Source organism: Hibiscus syriacus, unplaced genomic scaffold (genome assembly GCF_006381635.1).
Source record: "Hibiscus syriacus cultivar Baekdansim isolate YM2019G1 unplaced genomic scaffold, ASM638163v2 tig00111429_pilon, whole genome shotgun sequence".
Classification (NCBI taxonomy): Eukaryota; Viridiplantae; Streptophyta; class Magnoliopsida; order Malvales; family Malvaceae; genus Hibiscus; species Hibiscus syriacus.
In genome coordinates, this window is record NW_024063089.1 from 60,663 (window position 1) to 85,574 (window position 24,912).

The following is a 24,912-nucleotide window of genomic DNA, read 5'->3' on the forward strand; positions in this document are numbered from 1 at the left end:
ATATAATTAATATAAAAAATATAAAATATTATATATATATATATAATCGAGGCGGGGCGGGGCGGGGATACCTTTCCCCGAACCCAAACCCGACCCGAAAAAATCCCCAAAAAAAATCCTCAAACCCGAACCCGATATCATTTAACCCGATCCAACCCGAACTTAATCGAATTTCGAATTTCCCCGTCAAGTTCGGGTCATACTGCCATCCTTACAACTTGCCTTTGCAATTTGCAAAATACACTGAAAAAAAGCCCAATCTTTTCCACTTTTTCTAAATATTTTTTAAAATAAATTATATATTTAATCATTCAATTATTAATTTGGTTCTATTTTAATCATATTAATATTTTTTAAAAATAATTAATATTATATTTTAATTTTATTCATGATCATTAAAAAATTAATAGTGGTGTTGATATATAATCGTAAAACCATATCATATTATTAATAAAAAATATTACATTCAATAATTTTGTTAATTTTTTACGATATGTGAATGAAATAAAATCAAAAATTAACATTAGCGATAATTTTAAAATATAGTTAAGTGAATAAAACTAAATTCAAATGACAATTGAACGTCTAAATGCTTAATTTACCCCAATTTTTATTCATATCCAAAACTATAAAATAAAAGAATTCGTGGTTTCCCCCTGGTTTTGATCCCTCTCCACCTTTATATACCACCTTTGCACCTTTCTTCCCCAACAGTTAAACAATCCTTCGCCATTGATATTTTCCACTTTTCTTCCTTCTTATCTTCTCGATTCAAACGAACCTTATTCCTGCGGGTTTCTTGGTTCAACCTTTGTTTTGCACGAAAAATAGTGTTTTCCGATAAGGAAAACAGATCATCGTCGTCGTGTAAGAAGATGAGAAGAGCGGCTGTGTTTCCATGGGTCCCGGAAGTTCTGCAACAACTCTTCGTTTCCTGCAGAGAAATCTTCAAAGGCCCCGGTACTGTTCCTCCTGCTTCTGATGTAAACAAGCTTCGCATTATTCTGGGTAAGTAATAAGCAGTGGCGGAGCCACGTATTAGTAAGGGTTGGCATATATCTACCGTGAAATCTGAGTTATTTATTAGTTACTCATTATTTTGATTACAGTCTCCAAGTTAAAATTTTATTTATACTCCTCTCATTTAAAAATTTTATCATCGCCAAAATTCAACTGTTTTATTGAAGATATTTCCAGCTTTTTCTGAATCTTTTTCATTGTTTATTAATGGTAACGTATGGATCATGTGGTGTTTAGGAATTCGTTAGATTTGAATATTTAAAAGAAAGTTCAGTTTCTGTCATTTAGTGTAATCACTTCACCTTCATATCGGTTTAATTCTGTGAAAATCGATGGTTGATGCATGCATGGGTTAACTAAATAGATGGTTTGATTATATATTAGGTGATTTTTATATATAGGAATTTGGAAATTGACTCGCTTTTTGCAACAGCACGAAAGTGGTGGTGTTTGTGGATCCCACGTCTCTGTTGTCGGACGTGCCTTTTCATATTATATATATAAACAAAGGGTTTTCTTATTTCTATGTGCTCGTACTGGTTTTGGGTCCTAAATATTAAATTGTAATAACTTTTGTTTTCATTTTTTTTAGATAAGATGAAGGCAGAAGATGTTGGACTTAGCAAAAATCTGCACTTCTTCAAGGCAAGGGGTGCGGTCAAAGGCACTCCAAGAGTCACCTGTACTACCATTTACCAGTGTGATGAGTTCTCGGTAAGACCTAACTTCGCCATCTTTCATGTATTTCGATTGTGTTTTCAGTTGCGATATGTTTATTATTATTACTGAATTAATATTGTTGAGGTCATTATGTGTATCACACTTGTGTAATAGTTCAATCAAAGATAGATTTTAGATTTTATATTAAGGGTCGAATTTATAAAATTTTAGAAAATTAATATAAAAGTTTAGACGGATAAAATTAAATTATGAATAGAAAATATAAAAAAATTATCTAAATTATATTAAAATTTAAATTTTATTGGGAGTGATGGCTCCGTTTAACCTCTTAGTCCATCCCTAGTTAAACCTGTAGCTTAACTGGGTTGGTCTATTCTATAAGTTTAATGTAGCAATGCTTGCACAAGGAACCATCAACATTCATACTTGGATTTGTATTGCGCAGTTGTGCATTTTCTTTCTACCAGAGGCGGCGGTCATCCCGCTGCATAATCATCCGGGGATGACTGTTTTCAGCAAGCTTTTACTCGGAACAATGCACATAAAATCATAAGATTGGGTCGATCCGATCTATACGAAGAACGACACAACACCATCCCCCCAATGTAAGATTTCCGTCTTTCATTCATGATCTTCATCAATATGATTATGATTCAAGTTTTTCCATTTCTTCAGTGAGATTGGCAAGGTTGAAAGCCAACAGTGCGTACACGGCGCCGTGCGACACGTCGGTGTTGTATCCGACAACCGGAGGCAACATCCATGAATTCACGGCCGTAACGCCATGCGCGGTGCTCGATGTCATGGGACCTCCGTATTCCAAAGACGACGGCCGCGATTGCTCCTTTTACAAAGATTTCCCCTACTGGGATCATGAAGATGGAAGAACAAGAAGAGTGAGTGAAGAAGAGAGAGATGTTATGGATGGTTGCAAGAAATTGAAGCTCCAGAGGGTGCAGAGATGGATAGAATTGAGTATTTGGGTCCACAGATTAGACAAACCACCTTTTAGATTCATAAATATCTTGTAGATAGTGGGGGAAAATATCAAGGCTTTTTATACAATCACCACACTGTTCCTTCACAAACTATATAATAAAGAAATATTTGAAATTATAATACTGTTTAAAATTATAAATATAAACTAAATATATAATTAAAACATTTTTTTATAATAGTTGTGTCAAAGCGGTTCCGTCGGCTTTTTAGGGCTTTTTTTAGGGTTAATTCAATTTAATATTGGGACGTGTTGGGTTTTAAAATAAAACAAATATATGAGTTTGGAGTCGTCATCGATATTTTGAGTTAGGTAAATCGAATACTTACAAATATTTTTTAAAATAATTTTAAGAAAAATAATTTTAAAAGATAAAAATTTGATCTCCGTTTGATCAGATATTCTCTTTGAAAATCGGTTTGTGAGCCGGTTACGTATGGGGAAGGGTTAACACTCCCACAACGCCAAAAAATTAGTACTTATACGATTATACATCATCTCATATTAAAATTGGAAAATTAGAATAACATTTAAATTATGATACTTTTTTAGAAAAATAAAAGAGAGATTATTTTATACGAATAATTCTTGAAAATATCTCCCTAGTCAATTAAGGGAATATTTTTATAGATTCCTCGTACAAAGTAGTATTACCTTAAATTTTAAATGCAATAAATATATAAAAATAAAATATTAAAATAATAAATATAATAAATTTAAAGATCAAATTATAAAACAAACAAAAGATTAAGGAAACAAATGTAAATAATTAATATATTAGATATTATAATTGTAAATAAACCAATAATATTATTCAGAACTAAAAATATTAAATTTGAGGATTAAATCATAAAGAAAGCAAAAGTAATGGTCACAAACAGAAACATCACAAAAACTAGGTACTGGAAGTGTAATTTAACCATAAATAAATTTCAGGATCAAAATGGAAATTATTAAAATCTAAGGATTAAATCAGATATTTACCCCAATATATATATGAATACGGTTGATGACTAAAATATAAATAAAATAAAATTTGAAATCTAAATTAAAATACATGGAAGTCAATTACAGTGACTTAATCGTAAAGATTACAAAGTACAGGGACGACGAGAATGATTTACCCATAAGTTGAATACCCAGAAACTCTTCCCCTAAAAAGTCATCGTTTGGGGAAGGTATTTATACTCCATAACTGGCCTAAATGATCACTCGTCCTTCGTTTTTCTCATTTGCTTCTTTCTCCAAAAGAGAAAAGTTTATTTCTCTCTCGCCTCTCTCTAAAGCTTTCATCGGAGTGAAACCGACTATCAGGCCACCCGCTGTATATTGGCGTCGGCGACCTCTGTCGGCCATCGTGTATGGTGGCTGAAATTTGGAAAATGAACCCAAATCGAAGCTTTTTAGTCCCTAAACTCAAATCCGACCTTTCATTATCCTAAAACTAGTCAATCGGCTAGATCTACATTTTTACTTTTAAATTATACGGCGGTTCGACGACGCGTTAAGGCTCGACGAGGGTAACCTTCACTTCTCTCTCTTTTCCTTTCTTTTATATTTTTTCTGCTGCTTTTGAATAGTTTGGTTGTTGTTTCTCTCTCTATCTTTTGTTTGGTTTTGTTTCTCCCCTGTTCTTTTGTCCTCTATTGCTGTCTGTTTTTTCTTTCTTCATCTTGTAGATTTGGCCCTTTTAAAAGCCATGGGGTGTGCCTTTTGGACTGGTTAGAGGGATGGGTTCCCTCTGAGTCACCGGTCTATGGCGGTAACTAGGGCGGCGTCGATTTCTAGATGGTGAGTTGGCTAGGTGCATTAAATGCACCCAGATCTTCTTCGATTTGGCCGATGCGGCGGTAGCTGCGTGGTAATGGATAAGTGGAACTTCTGGAGGCAGCGGCTGAATGTATCATTAGATGGGAAACCCTAGCTGCTTTTTGGGCTTGCTGGGTTAGATTGGGTCCTGGGCTTAGACCGATTCTGGATCTACTTTGTATTTTGGGTCAAGTTTGTATATTTTGGGGCCCAGTTGGGTTTGTTGTATTGGGCCCTGGTTAATATTTGGGCTTGTAATAATATTAAATAATAATAATAGTATAATATATTTTAACTAGGACGAAAACTACCGTCTACAGCTGCCCCTCTTTGCTCATTCTTGTGTCAACAAGGATAGGGCAAATACAAAGAGACAATAAGTTTTCGTCCAGTTGACTTTATGCTTTGATGGGAAATATTCTCCACTCTTCTTTCAGGGGAGATCAGACTTGATCTGTTCCTCTTTTTTGGGTAGTCAGATCAAATTTGAAAATGGGTCAGCTCCATTATTCTTTCAGTGGAGATAAGATTCGAGAAATCTTTGAAAAACGGGTTTGTTCCAATCTTCTTTTAGGGAGAAAAGACTCGAGAAATCTTTTGAAAACGGGTCTGCTCCACTCTTCTTTCAGGGATATAAGACTCGAGATTGATTTGCTTCACTACTTCTTCAGGAGGACCAGATCTGAAATAAGAAAAATCTGCTCCTCTACTCTTCTAGGGAGATCAGACTCGATATTGATTTGCTTTGCTACTCTTTTGGGAAGACCAAATATGACATAAGAAGAATCTGCTCCTCTACTCTTACGGGGAGATCAGACTCGAGATTGATTTGCTTCGCTACTCTTTCAGGAAGACCAAACCTGACATAAGAAGAATTTGTTCCACTACTCTTTCGGGGAGATCAGACTCAAGATTGATTTGCTTCAATATTCTTTCGGAAGGCCAAATTTGAAATATTAACTTCTCTTCACGAGGAAGTCAAGAATTGACTCTACTGGGGAGTCAGGAATAATAAAGGTTGACTTCTCTACATGAGGAAGTCAAGGATTGACTCTATTGAGGGGTCAAAAATAAAAAAGGTTGAATTCTCTTCACGAGGAAGTCAAGGATTGACTTTATTGGGGAGTCAGAAATAACAAAGGTTTACTTCTCTTCTCGAGGAAGTCAAGGATTGACTCTACTGAGGAGTCAGAAATAATAAAGGTTAACTTCTCTTCACGAGGAAGACAAGGATTGACTCTACTGAGGAGTCAAGAATAATAAAGGTTGACTTCTCTTCACAGAGAAGTAACAAATGTTGACTTCTCTTCACGAGGAAGTCAATAATAACAAAGAGTGAAAACATCCTACCCAAAGGTTTTACGGATGGCCCGAAGGACTTATCATCTTGCTCAAAAGACAGACAGATGACCCGAAGGATTTAATCATCATGCTCAAAAGACTTACTGATGGCCCGAATGACTTACAAATTTTGAAAATAATTTAATGGGTAAGAAACTTTAGTAATCACTTTCTTAGTTTTCAAAAATTTCATTTTCATAAAAGATTAAATGAGAAACTTTGGTAATCGCTTTCTCATTTTCATGTGAAAACATTAATGAGAAACTTTGGAAATAATTTACTGGGTAAGAAACTTTGGTAATCGCTTTCTTACTTTTCAATATTTCATTTTTCATAAAAGATTAAATGAGAAAATCTGGTAGTCGTTTTCTCATTTTCATGTGAAAACATCCTACCCGAAGGTCTTACGGATGGCCCAAATGACTTATCATTTTGTTCGAAAGACTTACAGATGACCCGAAGGATTTAATTATCATGCTCAAAAGACTTACTGATGGCCCGAAAGACTTACAAATTTTGGAAATAGTTTACTAGGTAAGAAACTTTGGAAATCACTTTCTTACTTTTCAAAAATTCCATTTTTAATCAAGATTAAATGGGAAACTTTGGTAATCACTTTCTCATTTTCATGTGAAAACATCCTACCCTAAGGTCTTACGGATGACCCGAATGACTTATCATCTTGCTCGAAAGACTTACAAATGACCCGAATGATTTAATCATCATTCTCAAAAGACTTACTGATGGCCCGAAGGACTTACCAATTTTGGAAATAGTTTACTGGGTAAGAAACTTTGGTAATCGCTTTCTTACTTTTCAAAAATTTCATTTTCAGAAAAGATTTACATGAGAAACTTTGGAAATCGCTTTCTCATTTTTTAGAAAATCACGTGAAAACATCTTGCCTGAAGGTTTTATAGATGGCCCGAAGGACTTATCATCTTACTTGAAAGACTGACAGATGATCCAAAGGATTTAAGCATCATGCTCGAAAGACTTACTGATAACCCGAAGGACTTACTAAGTAATTAACTTTAGAGATCGTTTTCTTACTTTTCAAAAATTTCATTGTACAAAAAATATTAAATGAGAAACTTTATAAATCATTTTCTTAATTTCACAACAACTTAATGGTTGGGTAACATGCCTCACTTCAAAATAATTCTTCTTCTGTGGATTCTTCAGGTCTTACCTCTCCTAACGTGATCACGAGGAAGTTAGAGATTGACTCCTTTCGTGATGGAGTCAAATTGAAGCTTTTAATGAGACAAGATTGAGTCTTTTAGGAAACATGTTCTAGGAAAGCCATGATTGAAAGTTCTAGGGAAATTATCTTAAGAGACAAAAATTTCTCAAAACTGATCTTGGATACATTATCATGAGGAATATCAAAATTTATCATGTATGATGCAATGCCACAAATTCATGAATCATGTATAAATGCATGTTTTCTTGATTCATGAAAGGGATGGTTGCAAAAGCGATCTTCATTCTCTTCTTGATTAAGTTATCCTCACTTTTGTTCGTACAAGCGTGTATCCTTGCAAGTCTTGAATTGTGTCAATTTTTTCTTGCCGTGACTATGCCAAACTTGGCAAAGATCAATGGGAGAGCAACTTTTGTTCTAATTTGACTCTTAAAACACATCACAAGGAAGCTCTATCCTAATTCCTTTCATGTCTCCACATCTAATCGAATCTCAAACAAGGCTATTTGTATCACATCATGCCGAGAGGTTTAACAATAGCCCATCATTCATTCTTAGTTGGCTCTACTAGTTTCTTGCTGTTAAAATTCCAGCTCCCCTTCCGTGGAAAGAAATATTCACAATTTCTTACTTTTAACCCTAGAGTTGTAGAAGACAACCTTCATCTTAGGTAAAAAATGGAAACACCACATGATCGCAAACATTAGTTCAACACCATAGTTACTGGTTCGTAAACATTTGACAACACATTCATAATTTCCTGTGGTTTATGCCTAGATTTTCAATCAGAGAAGCTCTTTGCAGGGTGTTCAGAGCTTTTATATGGCTTTAGAAGGACACCAAAACTTAGTGGGAATACAAGTGGGACACTTTGTCTTACCAATATAGATGCATGCCAAATCACCAGAATAATGCAACTGTATGATGTGATGACAGACCACATAATCATATATAGTAAGCTCCACTATCCATGTTTTACCATTTTCATTCTTCACAACCTTGTGTCTTAATAAATATTTGCTCAATTCAATAATCTTATATTCTTGGATGATATGAGCTTTCAAAAAAATGACCCAACATTTATACTTTTGGATGATAGGGACCTTCAAAAATACCCCGACATTTATTATTTCTTGCTGATACAGACCTTCAAAATGCCCCAACATTCATCATTTCTTGCTTCAACACTAAATCTAAACATAAGCTCTATGTCTAATAGATGTGCATCATCTATCAAGATTTTCTCCAAAAGATTGTCTTGTTCAAAAATTCTTTTCTCCTCTTATTAAAAAAATCAAAGAATGAAAGAATTTTGTAAAGTATTACTCCTTAATTCAGATTCACAATTGAATCAAATCATAAACATGAGTTTAATGAATATCAAACAAGTCAAATACTCTTTTAATCTTTCAAAAAAAATCATGACCCATTGGCAAGTGTCAAAATTACTGATAAATTTAAGGTCTAGGTTAACTCTGAAAAGGTAAGGTCTCTCAGGTTGGCCTTTTATTACATCATATATGTCTATTTAAGCATCCACTAACTAGAAGAAATGATTGTTATGCTCATCTCATAGAGATACTTCTTGGTTCTAGATTCTCAAGAACATCTTTGGGATGTATGGTACTTTATCAAGAGCTTAAGATCGTCTCTTATGTCGTTGTTGCACAATTCAATACTCGAGCTGTATTTTCAGGTTTTCAACTCGAATCCTCCTTTGGCTTCAAGACGTTATTCAAAATTTTACATCTTAAACCCTCTTTTATTATTTTTTCTATCATACACTAAAGATTTTAGAAAACCAATTTTTGCAAATAGAAATTAATCATAGGAAGCGGAATGAAATCTGAAGATAGTCTCTTTCACTTAGAAAACCATGTATAATTATAATGGATCTTTCAGAGACATAATATAGGTCAGGGCTCACAGTTACGAAAGAAAGTGATAAATAAGCCCAAACAATTATTTAAGGGTAATTTAACCAAGGTTCAATTCGCTCTGATGCCTTCAATCTTGCCTTGCTTTGCTTGGATTTGCTTGTTATTTATCTTTCATCTTTTTTTTTTGGATCCCTCTAGACTGCTCATTTCTCGGTTTTTACCCTAGAGTTCATTTTCACTTTCTTATATCCAACATTTCCAGCTCTTCTTTCTGAATATGAATCTTTAACATGATTGCACTTGATCAACCTTGTGGCTTGAAGCTCAATGAGTCACTCATCTTGAAATACTTGATTCGTTTTCTTTATTCTTTCTTTATCTTTTTTCTTTTTTTCTTCTTATATTTTTTTCTCTTTTCTTTTTGGATGAGTATATGACTCCAATTTCTTTGAGCAACTTCTTTTCCTCTTGGTTTATTGTATTTGAAACTTCTTTCGTTGTTCTCGACTGGATTTGATCTCTGAGCACTTTGCATTTGATCTACCTTACGATTCCTTGTTATTCCTCTTTATTTCACAAAGACCTACCCCTGTAACAAAACTGGATTGAGGATCTTTACTCCTATGAGTAGATATCCTTCACCTTGCCCCCCAATGTGGAGGGTGATCCTTGGTTAGGGTTGAATTCGAAGAAAACAATTTAAGCTCAAATGGGGACAACAAGGGATATATTTTTCTCTTTTTGCAAAGGGATAAATGAAAGAAAGTCATTCATAATTTCATACACAGAAGTCTTTGTAAAAAGAGGTATCTTCAGTGGGATGAATATTCATGAAAATAATGTAATTAATGCATGATATAATTATTTAAATCAATATCTTTATTTTTTCTTCTTCTTGTCTCGAATATGTCTCAATTACTTGAGCTTTTCCTCAATAATGATGCCCCATCTCATCTCTTCTTGGGGAAAGATTCACAAACAAATGAAAGTTTTGTATTTTGAGGTCTTTTGATTTCACTGGTATAAAGGAAAATGATGGTTTTATATCCGAAAAGACAAATAAATGTGACTTTAAAGTCATATATATGGGGAAGGTAGTGTTATAAACAGATCAACTCTACCCAAGAAGGTAAAAGTATGGATTTGATGCCTTGAAAAAAAGATAATATTTGATGTCTTGAAAAAAGATAAAGGCATAACTTTAGAATCTTAGATAAATCGAGTAATTGTATTTTTGGCTTTGGAGGACATGAAAGGTCTAATTTTACCACTTGCCAAAGATCTATAACTTTTGAAAAGTTAAAAGAATATTTAATTCACTTGGTACTAAAAAACTTAAATATTAAAAATTTGATTCATTGCTCATGACCTTAAAAAGTAACATAAGTTCATTTAAATATCCTTACAAAAAGGATGAGAAAGGACACAAAACAAATTCAAACAAGATGTTGCATATATAAAGTGCGACTGTAGTGGAGCACGACCTTCACTTGTTCAACAAAAATGCCCTATTAGAATGATGGGTGTCCAATTGGGTTAGGGTTTTTATCCTCACTTGCTCCCCACTTCTGATCATTTCTCTTATCAGGGCTCCTCGGACGCACAAATCTCTATTTCTTCCTTAGCAGCTTTTTGGCAAAATCCCACTTCCTTGTGATCTATCATCATTTTTTCCATGGTTGGAAGTTGGGCCCAAATTTAAATCCAAAATAATTATCATTGGTGATGATAGTTTGTCCTGGTTCTGAATGCATATTGTAGCTATGATTGGCGTAGTATTCGTCAGGATCTCTAAACTGCCCAAAGCCCCACTTGCCCTTAGAAAATCTGATATAGGTGTTTGAGGTATTTTCATGGTGGCATCTGGCCAATTTATTTTTAAACCTATGGGCTAGTCTCGGATTACATCAATGAGAGCCCTTTTGCTTGGATTTTCTTTTCCATTTTTGTACCTTATATTCTTCATAGGATTTAACTATATTAATCTCTTTTGAGGCAATGATTTCCGAGCATTGAACCTTAACCCCTTTCTCTTCTACCTTACACCTTTGAATTGCATGCTCTAAAGAATCCTAGAACTTTCGCTCAAGGTTGCTAGGAACCTTAGCTGAACAATCTGGAGTTCCATTTTGGTTTATCCAAGGAAACTCCTTATAGGTCCACTTCTCATTGGAGGCCACTATGGTTGGACATATCGCGATGTAATTAATTTGGCTGTGAGTATTTTTGAATGCAATTTTTCACACGAAAAGTGGAAGGGAGGAAATTGAAAAGCCTGCACTTTTTTTCTTCTCATTTAATCCCCCTGATGAAGACTAATTAGAACTTGGTTATCTTGATTGAATGATTGTGAAGGATTAAAACATCTAATCATGAGAGATTGATCATTCTTAGTTTTCTTGATTAACATTCAATCATCTTCTATGCCCCTCCTCTTTGAGTAATGCTTATCTTTTATAGGGGAACCTTTATCTCTCATTACTTCTTCATTCAATGTTGATCCAGTGGGTCTTTCTACGACCATTTCTGATTTTTTGAACTCGCTTGAGATATCTTGCTCCTTTATAGGTCATTGATCACTGTCACAGTTATTTCGGCTCCATCACTGACATTCATAATCCCATTCAAATCTTTTACAACATGATCCTCTAGTGGCTTTTCTCCATGGATTACAACATTCACCATCTCCGTTAATATGTCATTTGTTTTCTTGATTCATTCTGGAACATTTTTCTTGTTCTATTATCTCTTGTTGGGTCTTTACGAGTTGCTCCTGAATTCTCTTAATCCTACCAACACGTGCTAATATCTCATTCATTGCTTTCTATCTTTCCAGAAATACTTCCCGGGCGATTTTAATTTACTTTCAGAACTTCTGTCATAATATCCTTTAAAAATTACTCTCACGTTTTCATGATTGATGCATGTTAATATGCTATGCAATGTATAACGTATAAATGTGAATGTAAAGATGCAAAAAATGCAAATGCAAAAATGCAGAAATGAGAATGCAAAATGTGTAATACAAATGCATATATGCAAAAGGTGTCATTCAAGAGTGACCATCTTAAACAACTTTCATTGAACACAAAATGTTTTGGTATATAAAACAAACTTTACATATAAGGGATAAATTTCACTCCTTATTTATCTCAAAAGTCAATTTAACTTCCACTCATACTTAGGCGTTGAATTGTTAATATGCTTAATTCTCTTGCAAAGCCAGCTAAGTCAACCATTTTATGAGCCACATTGTTTGCTTGGGTAGCAACTTCCTTTATGACATTGTCTTTTGTCTACATCTTACATGTTAATTCTCAGAGTTGTAGACAATGTTGTTCATTTTTCCTGGTAAAAAATCCTTATGGTCAAGAAGTCCTTGTACAAGATCTTCATAATCTGCTGCAATCTTTATCAATGTATAGTTCTTGGCCTTAGTGGCTTTTAGTTTAGCATATTCTCATGCTTGTAGCGTTGATATGAGGCTTCCACATTGGTTATAGTTATATTCAACATCTGGTTTTTAGCTTGACATTTTCCTAAATCATTTATGACAGTATTGCGTATTTCTTCTGCAATCTGTAAATCATCAGAGAACTTCTTGGCTCAACTTTCACGTGTCTTCAATTCTTCTTCCAATGTTCAGCATCGTTTTTCAGTTTAATGACCCTTGTTGTCCATTATTCTAGGGCATTTCCAATACCAACATTTTTAAAAGCTAAACTGATCATTTGAAAACTATTACGCATGGCTTCTATCTAAACAACGTGTTTGAGCTTCATACTTTAGCAAACATTCTTTTTCCTGGATGCCTCTACTGATACTCTTACCTTTGAATACTTTTGGTATTAATCTAGCAGGACAATCAGTTACCAAACTAGGTCGATCTTTTATCTCAAACTCTAAGATTCAAAAATCCAAAATATGTTGGACTCGATACTTGCAGGTGATACAATTCTCAATGTAATGTCCTTGAGTTTTGGCATGATATTTACAACGAACATTTATATCATACCAATTTGGATACGAAGGTTGCCAAGGTTTCACATACTGCGGAGCCACCTTTCGGGCTTCTAGTAGCTTATCATACAACTCCTTATATGATATAGGGATAGAATGAAAATGAGAGCCACCTCTTGGCTTGGATTGAACTTGAGTCTCTAACTTTGGGAGAAAACTTTTAAATATTAACGATTTCTGATCACATAACTTCTTTTCATCTCTGGGAACTTCTACAGTTGTTACCATTTCTTTGGTATTTCAAGATAATTCGTTGATATGAATGGTGATCGTGTATAATCTCTCAGATTGACTAGGATCCACTTGTTCTAAAGTAATCCCTTGTGCATATGATATTACATGATCCTCTTCATCTAGCTCTTTCTCTTTTCCTTTGGCCAAAGCAGATATTCTACCCATTATCTGGGACATTTGCCCTCTCATTTCTCATATTTTGCTATTGACCTTTGGGTGTATAGCTCTCTACTATTCTCGGAGTTTCCTCAAGATGTCATTCCCTAGCTGTATTGTAATTTACTTGATCATGAAACCCTTTGTTCATTATGATAACCTTTGTTCAATATGAAAACATTTTACTATGATGACCACTCACAAATCAACACGTTCTGATTATGTTATGATCATGCAATGCAAGAAAAAAGAAAGTAATATAAACAAATTAATACGAATACAAAATTAATAATATACTGCAAAACAAAAATGTAAATACATAATAAGAGACAGAAAAAAATAAAAAGGAATGGTTAATACTAATTAATGGAAAGAAAATATCCTACCCATCATGGTATCTACCCTAAGCAATCCACTCCATACATGTTTTCTACCCCCATGCTTTATTATTTACAAGAAAACAATCCTAACCTCATGCTTTCAAGTTTGCAGGCTTCATATAGAGATATAAAACTAACCGCATGATTTTCTAGTTCTCATGCTTCTTGTTGAAATAAATAAGTAGATTCAAGGAAAATGTTAGAATGAGTTTCCCTTACAGACAAAAATTTAGTATAAAATGGGTAGAAATTCGGTACTACTAATAGGGTACTTGAATTGTCCTTTGCCGGTGCCCCCTTGAGTCTGTCAGACCCTCGATCCTTACCTATTATAGTCTTAAACGTATTGAGTTCAATTCGAGAGGATTCATTTCCCCATGTCCATGCAATGAAACTCGATGTTTCACTCGTAAACTTGAGGCATATGTATCCTAGAGGTTAATTGCTAAAGCCCATGCAGAGAAAAATAATTTTTCTCACGTAAGCGTTAACTTTATACTCTCTTTACCTCGATCCACGAATAATCAACCCAAAAAGATTAAAAATCTGAAACACAAAAACTAATCATATTAGTATAACTAAAAACACGATGTTATGCAAAAAAAAAAAGAAGAATCATTCATATTTGTCATTTTCAACTAAAAAGATGATGTATAGTCGATTACAGCTTGACTCTCTTAAAAACAACCCCAGTGGAGTCTCCAAGCTATGGAAACGATCCCCGCCAGCTTTTTAGGACTTTTTTGAGGATCGATCCAACTTAATATTAGGACATGTTGGGTTTTAAAATAAAATAAATATATGGGTTTGGAGTCACCATCGACCTTTTGGGTTAGGTAAGTCGAATCCCTAAAAATATATTTTAAAATAATTTTAAGAAAAATAATTTGAAAAGATAAAAATTTGATATGCGTTTGATCAGAGATTCTTTTTGAAAACATGTTCGAGAGTCGGTTACGCGTGGGAAAGGATTAACACCCCCACATTGCCCAAAATTGGTACTTACACGATTATACGTCATCTCAATATTATAATTAGCAAATTCGAATAACATTTAAATTATGATATTTTTTTAGAAAAATAAAAGGAATATTATTTTATACGAATAATCCTCGAAAATATCTCCCTAGTCAATTAAGGGGACATTTTTATAGATTCCTTGTACAAAGTAGTATTACTTTAAATTTTAAATACAATAAATATATAAAAATAAAATATTAAAATAATAAATATAATCAATTTAAAGATCAAATTATAAAACTAACAAAAGATTAAGGAAACCAATGTGAATAATTAATATGTTAGATACTACAATTGTAAATAAACCAATAATATTATTTAGAATTAAAAATATTAAATTTGAGGATTAAATCATAAAGAAAGCAAAAGTAATGGTCACAAACAGAAACATCACAAAAACTAGGTACTGGAAGTGTAATTTAACCATAAATAAACTTAAGGATCGAAATGGAAATTATTAAAATCTAAGGACTAAATCATATATTTATCCCAATATATATATATATAAATACGGTTGGTGACTAAAATATAAACAAAATAAAATTTGAAATCCAAATTAAAATACATGGAAGTCAATTACAGTGATTAAATCGTAAATATTATAAAGTACAGGGACGACGAGAATGATTTACCCATAAGTTGAATACGTAGAAACCCTCCCCCTAAAATGACATTGTTTGGGGAGGGTATTTATACACCATAACCGGCCTAAATGACCCATATCCTTCATTTTTCTCATTTGCTTCTCTCTCGCCTCTCTCTAAATCTTTCACCGGAGAGAAACCGACCACCAGGCCGACCGTTGTATATCGACATCGGCGACCTCCGCTGGCCATCATCCATGGTGGCTAGAATTTGGAAAATGAACCAAAATTGAAGCTTTTTAGTCCCTAAACCCAAATCCAACCTTTTCTCGTCCTAAAAACTAGTCAGTCGTTCTAGATCTACATTTTTACCTTCGAAATATTCGACGGTTCGACGACGCGTTGAGGGTCCGACGAGGGTAAGCTTTACTTCTATCTTTTTTCCTTTCTTTTATATTTTTTTCTACTTCTTTCGAATGGTTTGGTTGTTGTTGCTCTCTCTGTCTTCTGTTTGGTTTTGTTTCTCCCCTGTTCTATTGCCCTCTTTTGTTGTCTATTTTTTCTTTATTTCTCTTGCAAGTTTGGCCCTTTTATAGGCCACGTGGTGTGCCTTTTAGATCGGTCAGAGGGATGGGTTCCCTCTGAGTCACCAGTTTATGGCGGTGACTAGGGGCGGCACCGATTTATAGATTGTGAGTTGGTTGGGTGCATTAAATGTACCCACATCTTCTTCGATTTGGCCGGTGCAGCGGCGACTCTGTGGTAATGGCTGATTGGAACATCTGGAGGCGGCGACTGAATGTATCATTAGGGTAAAACCCTAAGTCTAATCCAACAGTGGATGAAGAACGACGACTGGAGAAGATGGGAAACCCTAGCTGTTTTCTGGGCTTGCTGGGTTGGATCGGGTCCTGGGCTTAGACCGGTTATGGATATACTTTGTATTTTGGGTCGGGTTTGTATATTTTTTGGACTAGTTTGGTTTGTTGTATTGGGCCCTGGGTTTTGTAATATTTGGGCTTGTATTAATATTAAATAATAATAATAATAATAATAATAATATATTATTATAATATATATTAACTAGGACGAAAACTACTGTTTAAAAGTTGAAACGAGAAATTAATAACTTAAAATTATAGAAAGATTCTATATAAGAAAGAAGTAAAAATTCATCCTAAAAACTAAAATAAAATATAGATAAGATTAGATCTGATTGTATCGATAAACAAACTATAATATAAGATTTAAATATTGAAAGATCATCAACAATTGCAAATCGAAATCGAGAGAAGTATAATTTCCTTCCAAAGAGTCTCTTGTATCGTTTCTTCAAATTATTATAAATTTATAGTTATAGAATAATAGTTATCTAATATGGTGTATTGGATTTTTTTTATTAGATTTTAGGAATATGTTAACAAATGAGAGTAAAATCTATTTATACAATTTAAAAATAAAAATATTTTTATTGTATTTTCTGTAAATTATAATTTAGTTGTTAATCATTGATATGTCGAGGCCTCCAGAGTATCTAGGAAGTTTCAAAATTTTATAATTTTGTAAAAGAAATTAATTGCCTCTATGAATACGAATTCAAGGTTAGTTTTACAAAGAAATCACTAGAATTGCATAAATTTAGGGGAAAAGTTTTGATTGTTATCTTCAAGCTTGAAAACTCCTCGTTGAATGTTAGTTCGTAAAGAATCTAAATGTATGTTTAACGTCTGGTTCTTCTTGTTCTCTCTCTCGAAATAACAACTTTCACTCTTTTATCTTAATCTCATGTCCAATTAGTTAAATGGGAAAACATCATATTTCTAAGGATTTAGATTAAATTATGTTTGAGTGGGATTCAATTTTGATTTTAGGTGGAATTTTATTTTTAATTTTGCATATGTTTGTGTATTTGAGATAATTAGAAGGTCATTAAAAAACATTCTATCAATGATGGCCACCGTTAAAATTAGGGACTAATAACTTTTCTTTGCACTATGGGCTATATAGGTTTGGACTATTGGGCTATTTGGTTAATTTTTTTTTTATATTTAGAGGGTTTAAAGAAATTCTTATAATCAAGAAATTATTTATATATTTTATCATTTCTTTTTCATAAATAAATTAAGAATCATGAATAATTTTTGAAAGTATTATTAAAATATTAGAACACTAAATTACACTCGATTATAATTGCGACACTAGTTCAAGTTCTAATAACACTTGTTAGAGAATTTGTAGGGATGTGACATTAGGCTCGATACTTTAGTTCATGTACATCTATATCACCGTTCAAATATAGAGACACCTTAATTACCTTCTAGACACCCTATTGTGCACACTAAAACAAGCTACAAGAATAAAGAGAGGATGCATGAAAGCATTTATTTCTCAAGTCATTATATTGCAAACGATGGAGGGGTATCTCCTTATTTATATGTCAAGCTCCTACAATCTAATAGTAACAATGTGTACAGTTGAATCGTTTTCTTTAGAACCATCTATACAACCTAGAATATATGAGAGCTTTTAGTCTCTTCTACAAGCTTCCGACATATTCTAGACCCTTCTGTCACGTTCGGGGCTCTTTCAGATTCTTCTCGGCCGAATGTTAGGTTTGTCATACTTAGAGGTGTTCATGGGCCAAGATAAGACCCGATTTAAAAATATTAAGGCCCAACAAGCTTAAATTACGCACTTTTTTTAATGGAAAGAGAGGTCAAAGCCAATACATTAAGGGGCGTTTGGTTCCGGATTTTTGCATTCCTGAAGGTAATATTTTTTTCCAAGTTAAGATTCCCACGTTTGGATAGGTTGACATTCCCAAGTGAGGGTAAAGATCAATACCAACAGTATTTTTTTTAATCTGTATTACTTAGGGATGGACATCTAACCCGAACTCGATGGGTTTCGACACGACCAGATCGGGTCTGATTTTTTTTAAAATAATTTGGGTTCGGGTCGGGTTTTTTTATGTGGTGTTCGGGTTGAGTTCGGGTTTAGGATGAAAAAAATCCGACCGACCCTACCCGAAAAAAATATATAATTTTACCATATATATTTAGGAATAATTATAATAATACCCCTCCATATATTATTTTTTTCAATTTAGTCACTGTTTTTATTGAATAAAAATAATTATTTTTATTATTTCGGGTCGGGTCGGATTGGGTCGGGTGAAAAATTAATTTCGTCGGATCAAATTGAGTCACGGGTAGAGATCCCCTTCTCTCGAGTCGGGTCGGATGGACTAAAAACCCGACCTAACCTGACCCATACCCATCCCTAATATTACTGGAAATATTATTCCCACATCTCACCTAGATATTTCTTTATTCCCGTGTTTAATGGGCTAAAATACCCTTCCTTATCTTCTTCTCCTTGCCTATGTGAAGGAATAAAAATTCGTAGTTTTCTTCTCCTGGTAAAATTTCTTCTCCACTCCCTTTTTTTTTATTTTCTCAGTAATGTTACTTGTTTTTTATTTTCTCCTTGACCTTGATTCTGTCCATTTTCTCCCATTAAAATTTCCTTTCTTTTATCTTCTTCTCCTCGACATTGTTTATGTCCAGGAATTTATGTGATTTGTTTTTAGTTATCGCATTGGTAGTCGTGTTCGGTTTATATTATTTTTTCCATTTTTTTGCAACTCATCTAATAGTTGAAGTAGGTAGTTGAATTTTGAAATTTTAAAGGATAATTTTTTCGTTCTGATTGGTTGCCGTAAATCAAGAGGAAGACTCATGTGTTCACTTTTGTATGTGTATGATACCTCTGTTTCTGGGTTCTCTTTTTCATTGAGTCATATTTGTATGAGGGCTTTAATTTAGCTGAATGATTTCTTATTCAAAACCAGCATATAGGTTTTAGTTTTTCATGAAGCAAATAAAATTATTTTAGTGAAACAGAATATCTAAAATTCTGAGTAAATGTGTCTATATGAATTTAAGATTGTTTGAGCTGTTTAATTTTTATTGTCACAATTTTTCTGGTTGCTGATTGAGGGATTGGAAGATAGACCACACTTTTTTTTGGCTATGTTGGTTCAGGGACTTTGGCTTTAGGGTTTAGATGGTTGTAGTTAGCTCACAGTTCCGATTAGAGACAGGAGGAAATCATTGAAGTTTAGGTTGTAATTAGGTCACTTGAACACATTTAACAACTATGGTTGAATCGTATCTAGTTTATGGAATGTAGAATGTTCTCAGATGTTGCAACAATGAGATTTTCTTCTTTCTCTTTCCTTCTGGTTATTCTTCGAAGAAAATTATATGTATGGGTTTATTGACTTTAGCTTTTGTTTTTGGTAATCCAGAGCCATGCCAACGTTTTCTGCTATAGCTTTGGATAGGTTGTTATAACCTGGAACTTCAGAATATGTTGACAAGTCTGGTCCTAATATGAAACCACCTCTGCCCAAGCCAAAGCTTATAACCAATTCGAAGCTAGAGTAGGAACAGTGCATCAGTAACTGAAAGGAAGGTTAATCATCCCCAAATATCACCTACCCTCTATGCCACTCCTGAGACAACTCCACTACCCGATTCACCATCTTCGTTCCCTCCATCACCTTACATTATTAATCACAAACGCCATGGGCCTCATCTTTTAAAGAGCTTTTCTGAAAACAACGTATCAATTTGGAAGAAAACCAATGAAGAAAGTGAGGCTAATGGGAAGACAGAGCTTATAGAAACCAAGTCCGTTGATCTATCTAATAATGTTTCTATTAGTTTTAAAATTCATAAACCTGATGAAGAGGAGCATGAAAATGGTGTCAATAATGGTCCTATTAAAGTATAGCAGGCAAATGGTTTCCATGCTAGCTCCATTCAAGATGAGCACATGAATGGTATCCATGATGGTGAATTTGGGAGCAGTAATATAGCAGTTGAAAGCAGGCGAATGAATAATGGTATGGCCAGTGATATTGCTTCGCCAAAGCTTGTTTCATTGAACTTGAACAGAGGTGATGAAAGTGAAGATTTCTTTGATCCAAAGGATTCCATGAGCGCCACAACTAATACCGATGGAGATGATGAAAGTACTGCAAGGCTTGGTACCTCAGGGGTTGAGTTTTTTTATGCCTGGGATGGTATGTAGAGTTTTATTTTCTTCTGAATACGATCATGGATAACTGCATATGTTTAAATGTAGGGTTGCTGAAAAACAAATTTCTTGCATGTTGCTAATTTTTTCATTTAAAAGCTGGTGTATTTCTATCAAAAAAAAAAAAGCTGGTGTATCTACTTCGTCTGTGATATTATGATATGTGCTAGCCTTTGTTCAAATGTCTTGATTACATTAAGACTTAACAATGAAAAGGCCATGTATAAAAGTCATATTATAGTATTTTCTATGTTCATGTGTGCATATGTGTGTCCAGTATGCCTGGATGGAATACGACATTTTTGTTGAAATATTGGGAACTATGAAAATTTTCCCATAGATACAACTTAATTTGGAATAGGGATGATTTTGTGGTTGTTTTTATCAAGTTTACTTTGATTTCTTGTTTCCTTCAGAATTATCCTCCGAGAGTGGTACACAGCCTAGCTATCGTGATACTGAAGCTGAAGTGTGAGAAATAAGATTGAGCTTACTCATGGAAATAGAAAAGAGGAAGCAGGCATAAGAGGCTCTAAGCAAGCTGCGATGTGTGTGGAAAAGAATGAGCCAAGTGTTGGCTATTGTGGGATTGTTACTGCCTGCAGATCCTATTGATGTGACAGATGATGATCTGGTGAAACAGGCTGAAGAGATGAGGCAGCAAATTGCACGATTTGTATCATTATGTGTTGGAAGGGGCATTGCAAGGGCAGAGTTGGAGACGGAAATGGAAGCTCAAATTGAGTCAAAGAACTTCGAAATTGCGCGATTATGGGTTATTATAAATTTAGTTTATGTAATTCTCATTTTGTGAACTTGTTTGGTGTTTGTCTCCATAGGTTATTATAAATTAGTCTTATCATGTTGTTTGTTTAGACTATTAACATATCCTATTTTCTTTTTGGTTATGAACCAAGTGGCGATCGGTAACTTAAGCTCAATCTGGTAGTATCCATTGACCGATCTGTTATATGGGTTTAAAAGAGTCTGTGGCTGTGTGGCTGGGTGCAGATTGCAGATTGCAGATTGGGATAATTAAGGGTCTGATTGAACAGTTGGATCCTCCTTGACTTTGCATTACTCGACTAAATCAAGTGTCTAAACCCCAATGCTTTTGATTAATAATGTTAAATCATTTTTTATTGATAATGTTAAATCTATTAAAATTTTCATATGTTTATTTAGTTAAATGTTGATGTAAAATTTTAATATATTTTTAGATAAATAATATAAAAATTAATATTACTTATAATTAAAATAATACATGATATATTTACTCTTTTATTCTAAAAAATTATATATAAATTTTATTATAAAATATATAAATTTAAAATAATAAAACAATATATTTTTGATATTTTTTATATAAATATTTAGAATTCCACCTTTTAAAACATATAGAACAAGGATAATTTGGTAAAATATACGTTTTAGTAATCTCTTATTCCTTCAACCAAGCACTGTGTCGTAACCGGTTTTCGTCCGGGCACGAAATATTATACTTGACGGGGAAATTGATGTGAATAAATAGTTTTAAAAATAATTTGGGAGTCGCCATTGGCCTTTTGGGTTAGGTAGGTCGAATACCTAAAAATTATTTTCTTAAAAGAGTTTTAAGAAAACATCAATTAAAAAAAATGAACTGATATGCGTTTATAACCAAAAATTCATTCTTTTTAATAATAAAAAGGGATTCGTGGTCGGTTACGTTTAAGGAAGGATTAGCACCCCTACAACGCCCAAAATTTGTACTTTTTAATTATAAATTGTCTCTATTATTAAAATTTTAAAAAATTCAAAAATATATTTAATTTATAATCATATTATTTCAAAATTATATAAAAAAATATTTATTTATTTAAAAATATCAGAAAAGAACTTCTAGGTGCCTTAAGACAGCTCTTTTCTTTGATATTGATAAATATTAATTTAAATAATATTGTTTAATTTTAAAATACCAGAATAGGACATCCAGTTGTATTAAGACTGTCCTTTTCTTCGATATTAAAAAATTTAATTACTATTTTATTATATATATTATGAATACATAAAAATTTTAAAAATATAAACAAGTAAAATTAAAACAATAAAAATACAAATAGAACGATATATTTAAAATCAGTAAAATAAATGAAAACATTTAAAATAAATGACTAAATTATAGTAAAAATAAAATTAAAAACCTAATTCATAATTAATCAAAATATTAGGGATTAAACATGCTATTTCTTTATTTTATTTATTTAGTGACTAAAATAAAATTATCTAAAATTCGAATATCATATTAAAATAAATTAAAAATATAAACTAGGGATTAAAAAATTATTTATTAAAATTAAGGGATTAAATCTGTTATTTATCCTAAATATATTATTTTAATAAAAAGGACTAAAATAAATAAAATTAAAATTTCGAGATCAAATAAAAGTATTATGAATTCGATTAGTGACTAGAATGTAAAGTTTACAAGTTGGAATGGCTTCGGACGGGGTTTAACTATTATCTAATTATGCGCATAGTCCTTCTCGAAACGACGTCGTTCGGGAAGGCCTATAAAAGGTCCAAAACCGGCTGGCCTGAAGGGCTAGCCTTCATTTCAAATTTTTCTTTCTCTCTCAAGCAGAGAGAGCTCTGGCTTCTCTCTAGCTTCCCTCATCGGAGGGAAGCCGGTCACCGGACGACAACCGTCTGCCGCCGTGACCGTCACCGCCGGCCACCGCATCCGGTGGCCGGAAAATTTTATTTTTATATTATTGGGTAGATCGGACCGTCCTAAGGACGGTTCCGGCGTTATTTTCTCCTAAATATCTTCCAATCGGAGCAAATCCAAAGAAATACCTTCGGTATTTTCGAAGGTTTTGGTGAGATCCGGTGGTCGGGGCTTCCTCGGTAAGTTTCTCTTCTTCCTTTTTCTTTCTTTTCTGTTTCTTTTCTGCTGAGATCGTTGGTAGTAGTTTTTTTATCTTGTTTTTCTGTTTTTCTCTCCTCTCCGTGTATCTTTTTTTTTTCTGTCTCTGTGTTTGTGTTTCTGTCTCCGTCCCTCTCTTGCAGGTTTGGGTGGTGGCTTTTATAGCCATCACCGGTGTGGTCATCGGACCGGTCCAAAGAGTGAGTTTCGGTGAGTCACCAAACTTGTGGTGACTCACCCTTGAGCATTGACGTGTGGAGGGCAGCTGGGTCTTCTGGAGGCTTCATCGACGAGGGGCGTGGTACTGTAGTGTCGGCAGCATCTGGTTGAACCATCTGGCTTGGGAGGCGTCGGTAGAGGCGGCTGCTGAGATCTCTTGGAGCGGCGGCGGCAGCAGAGGCGGCTAGAGTTAGAGAACCCTAACTAAAACCCTAAATGTTTTAGGGTTTCGGTTTGGTTTGGACCGGTATTTGGGCTTGTAATTTAATATTATTTATATGTATTTAATATATTTAATAATTATAATGATAATGATAATAATAATAATAATTATAATAATTATAGTAATAATAATAATAATAATAATAATAATAATATTTATAATATGGGTAAAAAATTAGTATCTTCAGCTGCCCCTCTTTGCTCATTCTTGTGTTAACAAGAATAGGGCAAAGATGAAAAGATAATTTTTTTATCCATTTGGCTTCACTTGATCATAAAGGAGATATTGAATAAATTCTTCTCTTTCTTCAGATGAGTTCTTCTCATTATGAACTTTCTGCTGGGGATGATGTTGACTTCTTTCTTTCTGTGATAGAGTCATTCAAAAGGTTGAATAAGCTTTTGATGAGTTCTTCTCATTCTGAACTTTCTCTAGAAAGGCTGATGCTAATCTATCTCCTTCTGTGATAGAATTATGCAAAAAGTTGAACAAGTTCTTCTTATTATGAACTTCTTCTTCCTTCTTCAGATGAGTTCTTCTCATTATGATCTTCTCTGGAAATGCTGATCCATCAATTGATGAATTCATGTAAAAGGTTGAACAAGTTCTTCTCATTATGAACTTCTTCTTCCTTCTTCAGATGAGTTCTTCTCATTATGAACTTTCTCTGGAAAAGCTGATCCATCAAGTGATGGATTTGAGCAAAGGTTGAACAAGCTCTTCTCATTATGAACTTTTTCTTCCTTCTTCAGATGAGTTCTTCTCATTATGAACTTTCTCTGGAAAAGCTGATCCATCAAGTGATGGATTTGAGCAAAGGTTGAACAAGCTCTTCTCATTATGAACTTTTTCTTCCTTCTTCAGATGAGTTCTTCTCATTATGAACTTTCTCTGGAAAAGCTGATCCATCAAGTGATGGATTTGAGCAAAGGTTGAACAAGCTCTTCTCATTATGAACTTTTTCTTCCTTCTTCAGATGAGTTCTTCTCATTATGAACTTTCTCTGGAAAAGCTGATCCATCAAGTGATGGATTTGAATCTTTGCTAAAATCTTTGAAATTCCTGTTAAAAATTCTACAAGAATAAAAATGAATGAAAATGCATCTATTTTTGCAAATGCCTAAATA

The 24,912-nt window shown here is 33.6% G+C and overlaps 1 protein-coding gene and 1 pseudogene across 2 annotated transcripts; both read left to right on the plus strand.

Moving 5' to 3' along the window:
• The first annotated feature begins 860 nt into the window (after positions 1–860).
• LOC120163223 lies at positions 861–2,734 on the plus strand (annotated as a pseudogene).
• A 15,956-nt stretch (positions 2,735–18,690) lies between these two features.
• Positions 18,691–21,099, plus strand: LOC120163226. Of its 2 annotated transcripts, XM_039173206.1 has the most exons (3): positions 18,691–18,750; positions 19,642–20,421; positions 20,852–21,099. In XM_039173206.1, exons 2-3 carry the CDS (start codon positions 20,172–20,174, stop codon positions 20,908–20,910), a joined length of 309 nt encoding a protein of 102 aa, XP_039029137.1. In that variant the 5' UTR covers positions 18,691–18,750; positions 19,642–20,171; the 3' UTR covers positions 20,911–21,099. The 2 variants fall into 2 exon arrangements, with proteins under 2 accessions (XP_039029137.1, XP_039029136.1); XM_039173205.1 differs by lacking the exon at positions 18,691–18,750 and having other exon boundaries at positions 19,513–20,421.
• Positions 21,100–24,912: the final 3,813 nt, after the last annotated feature.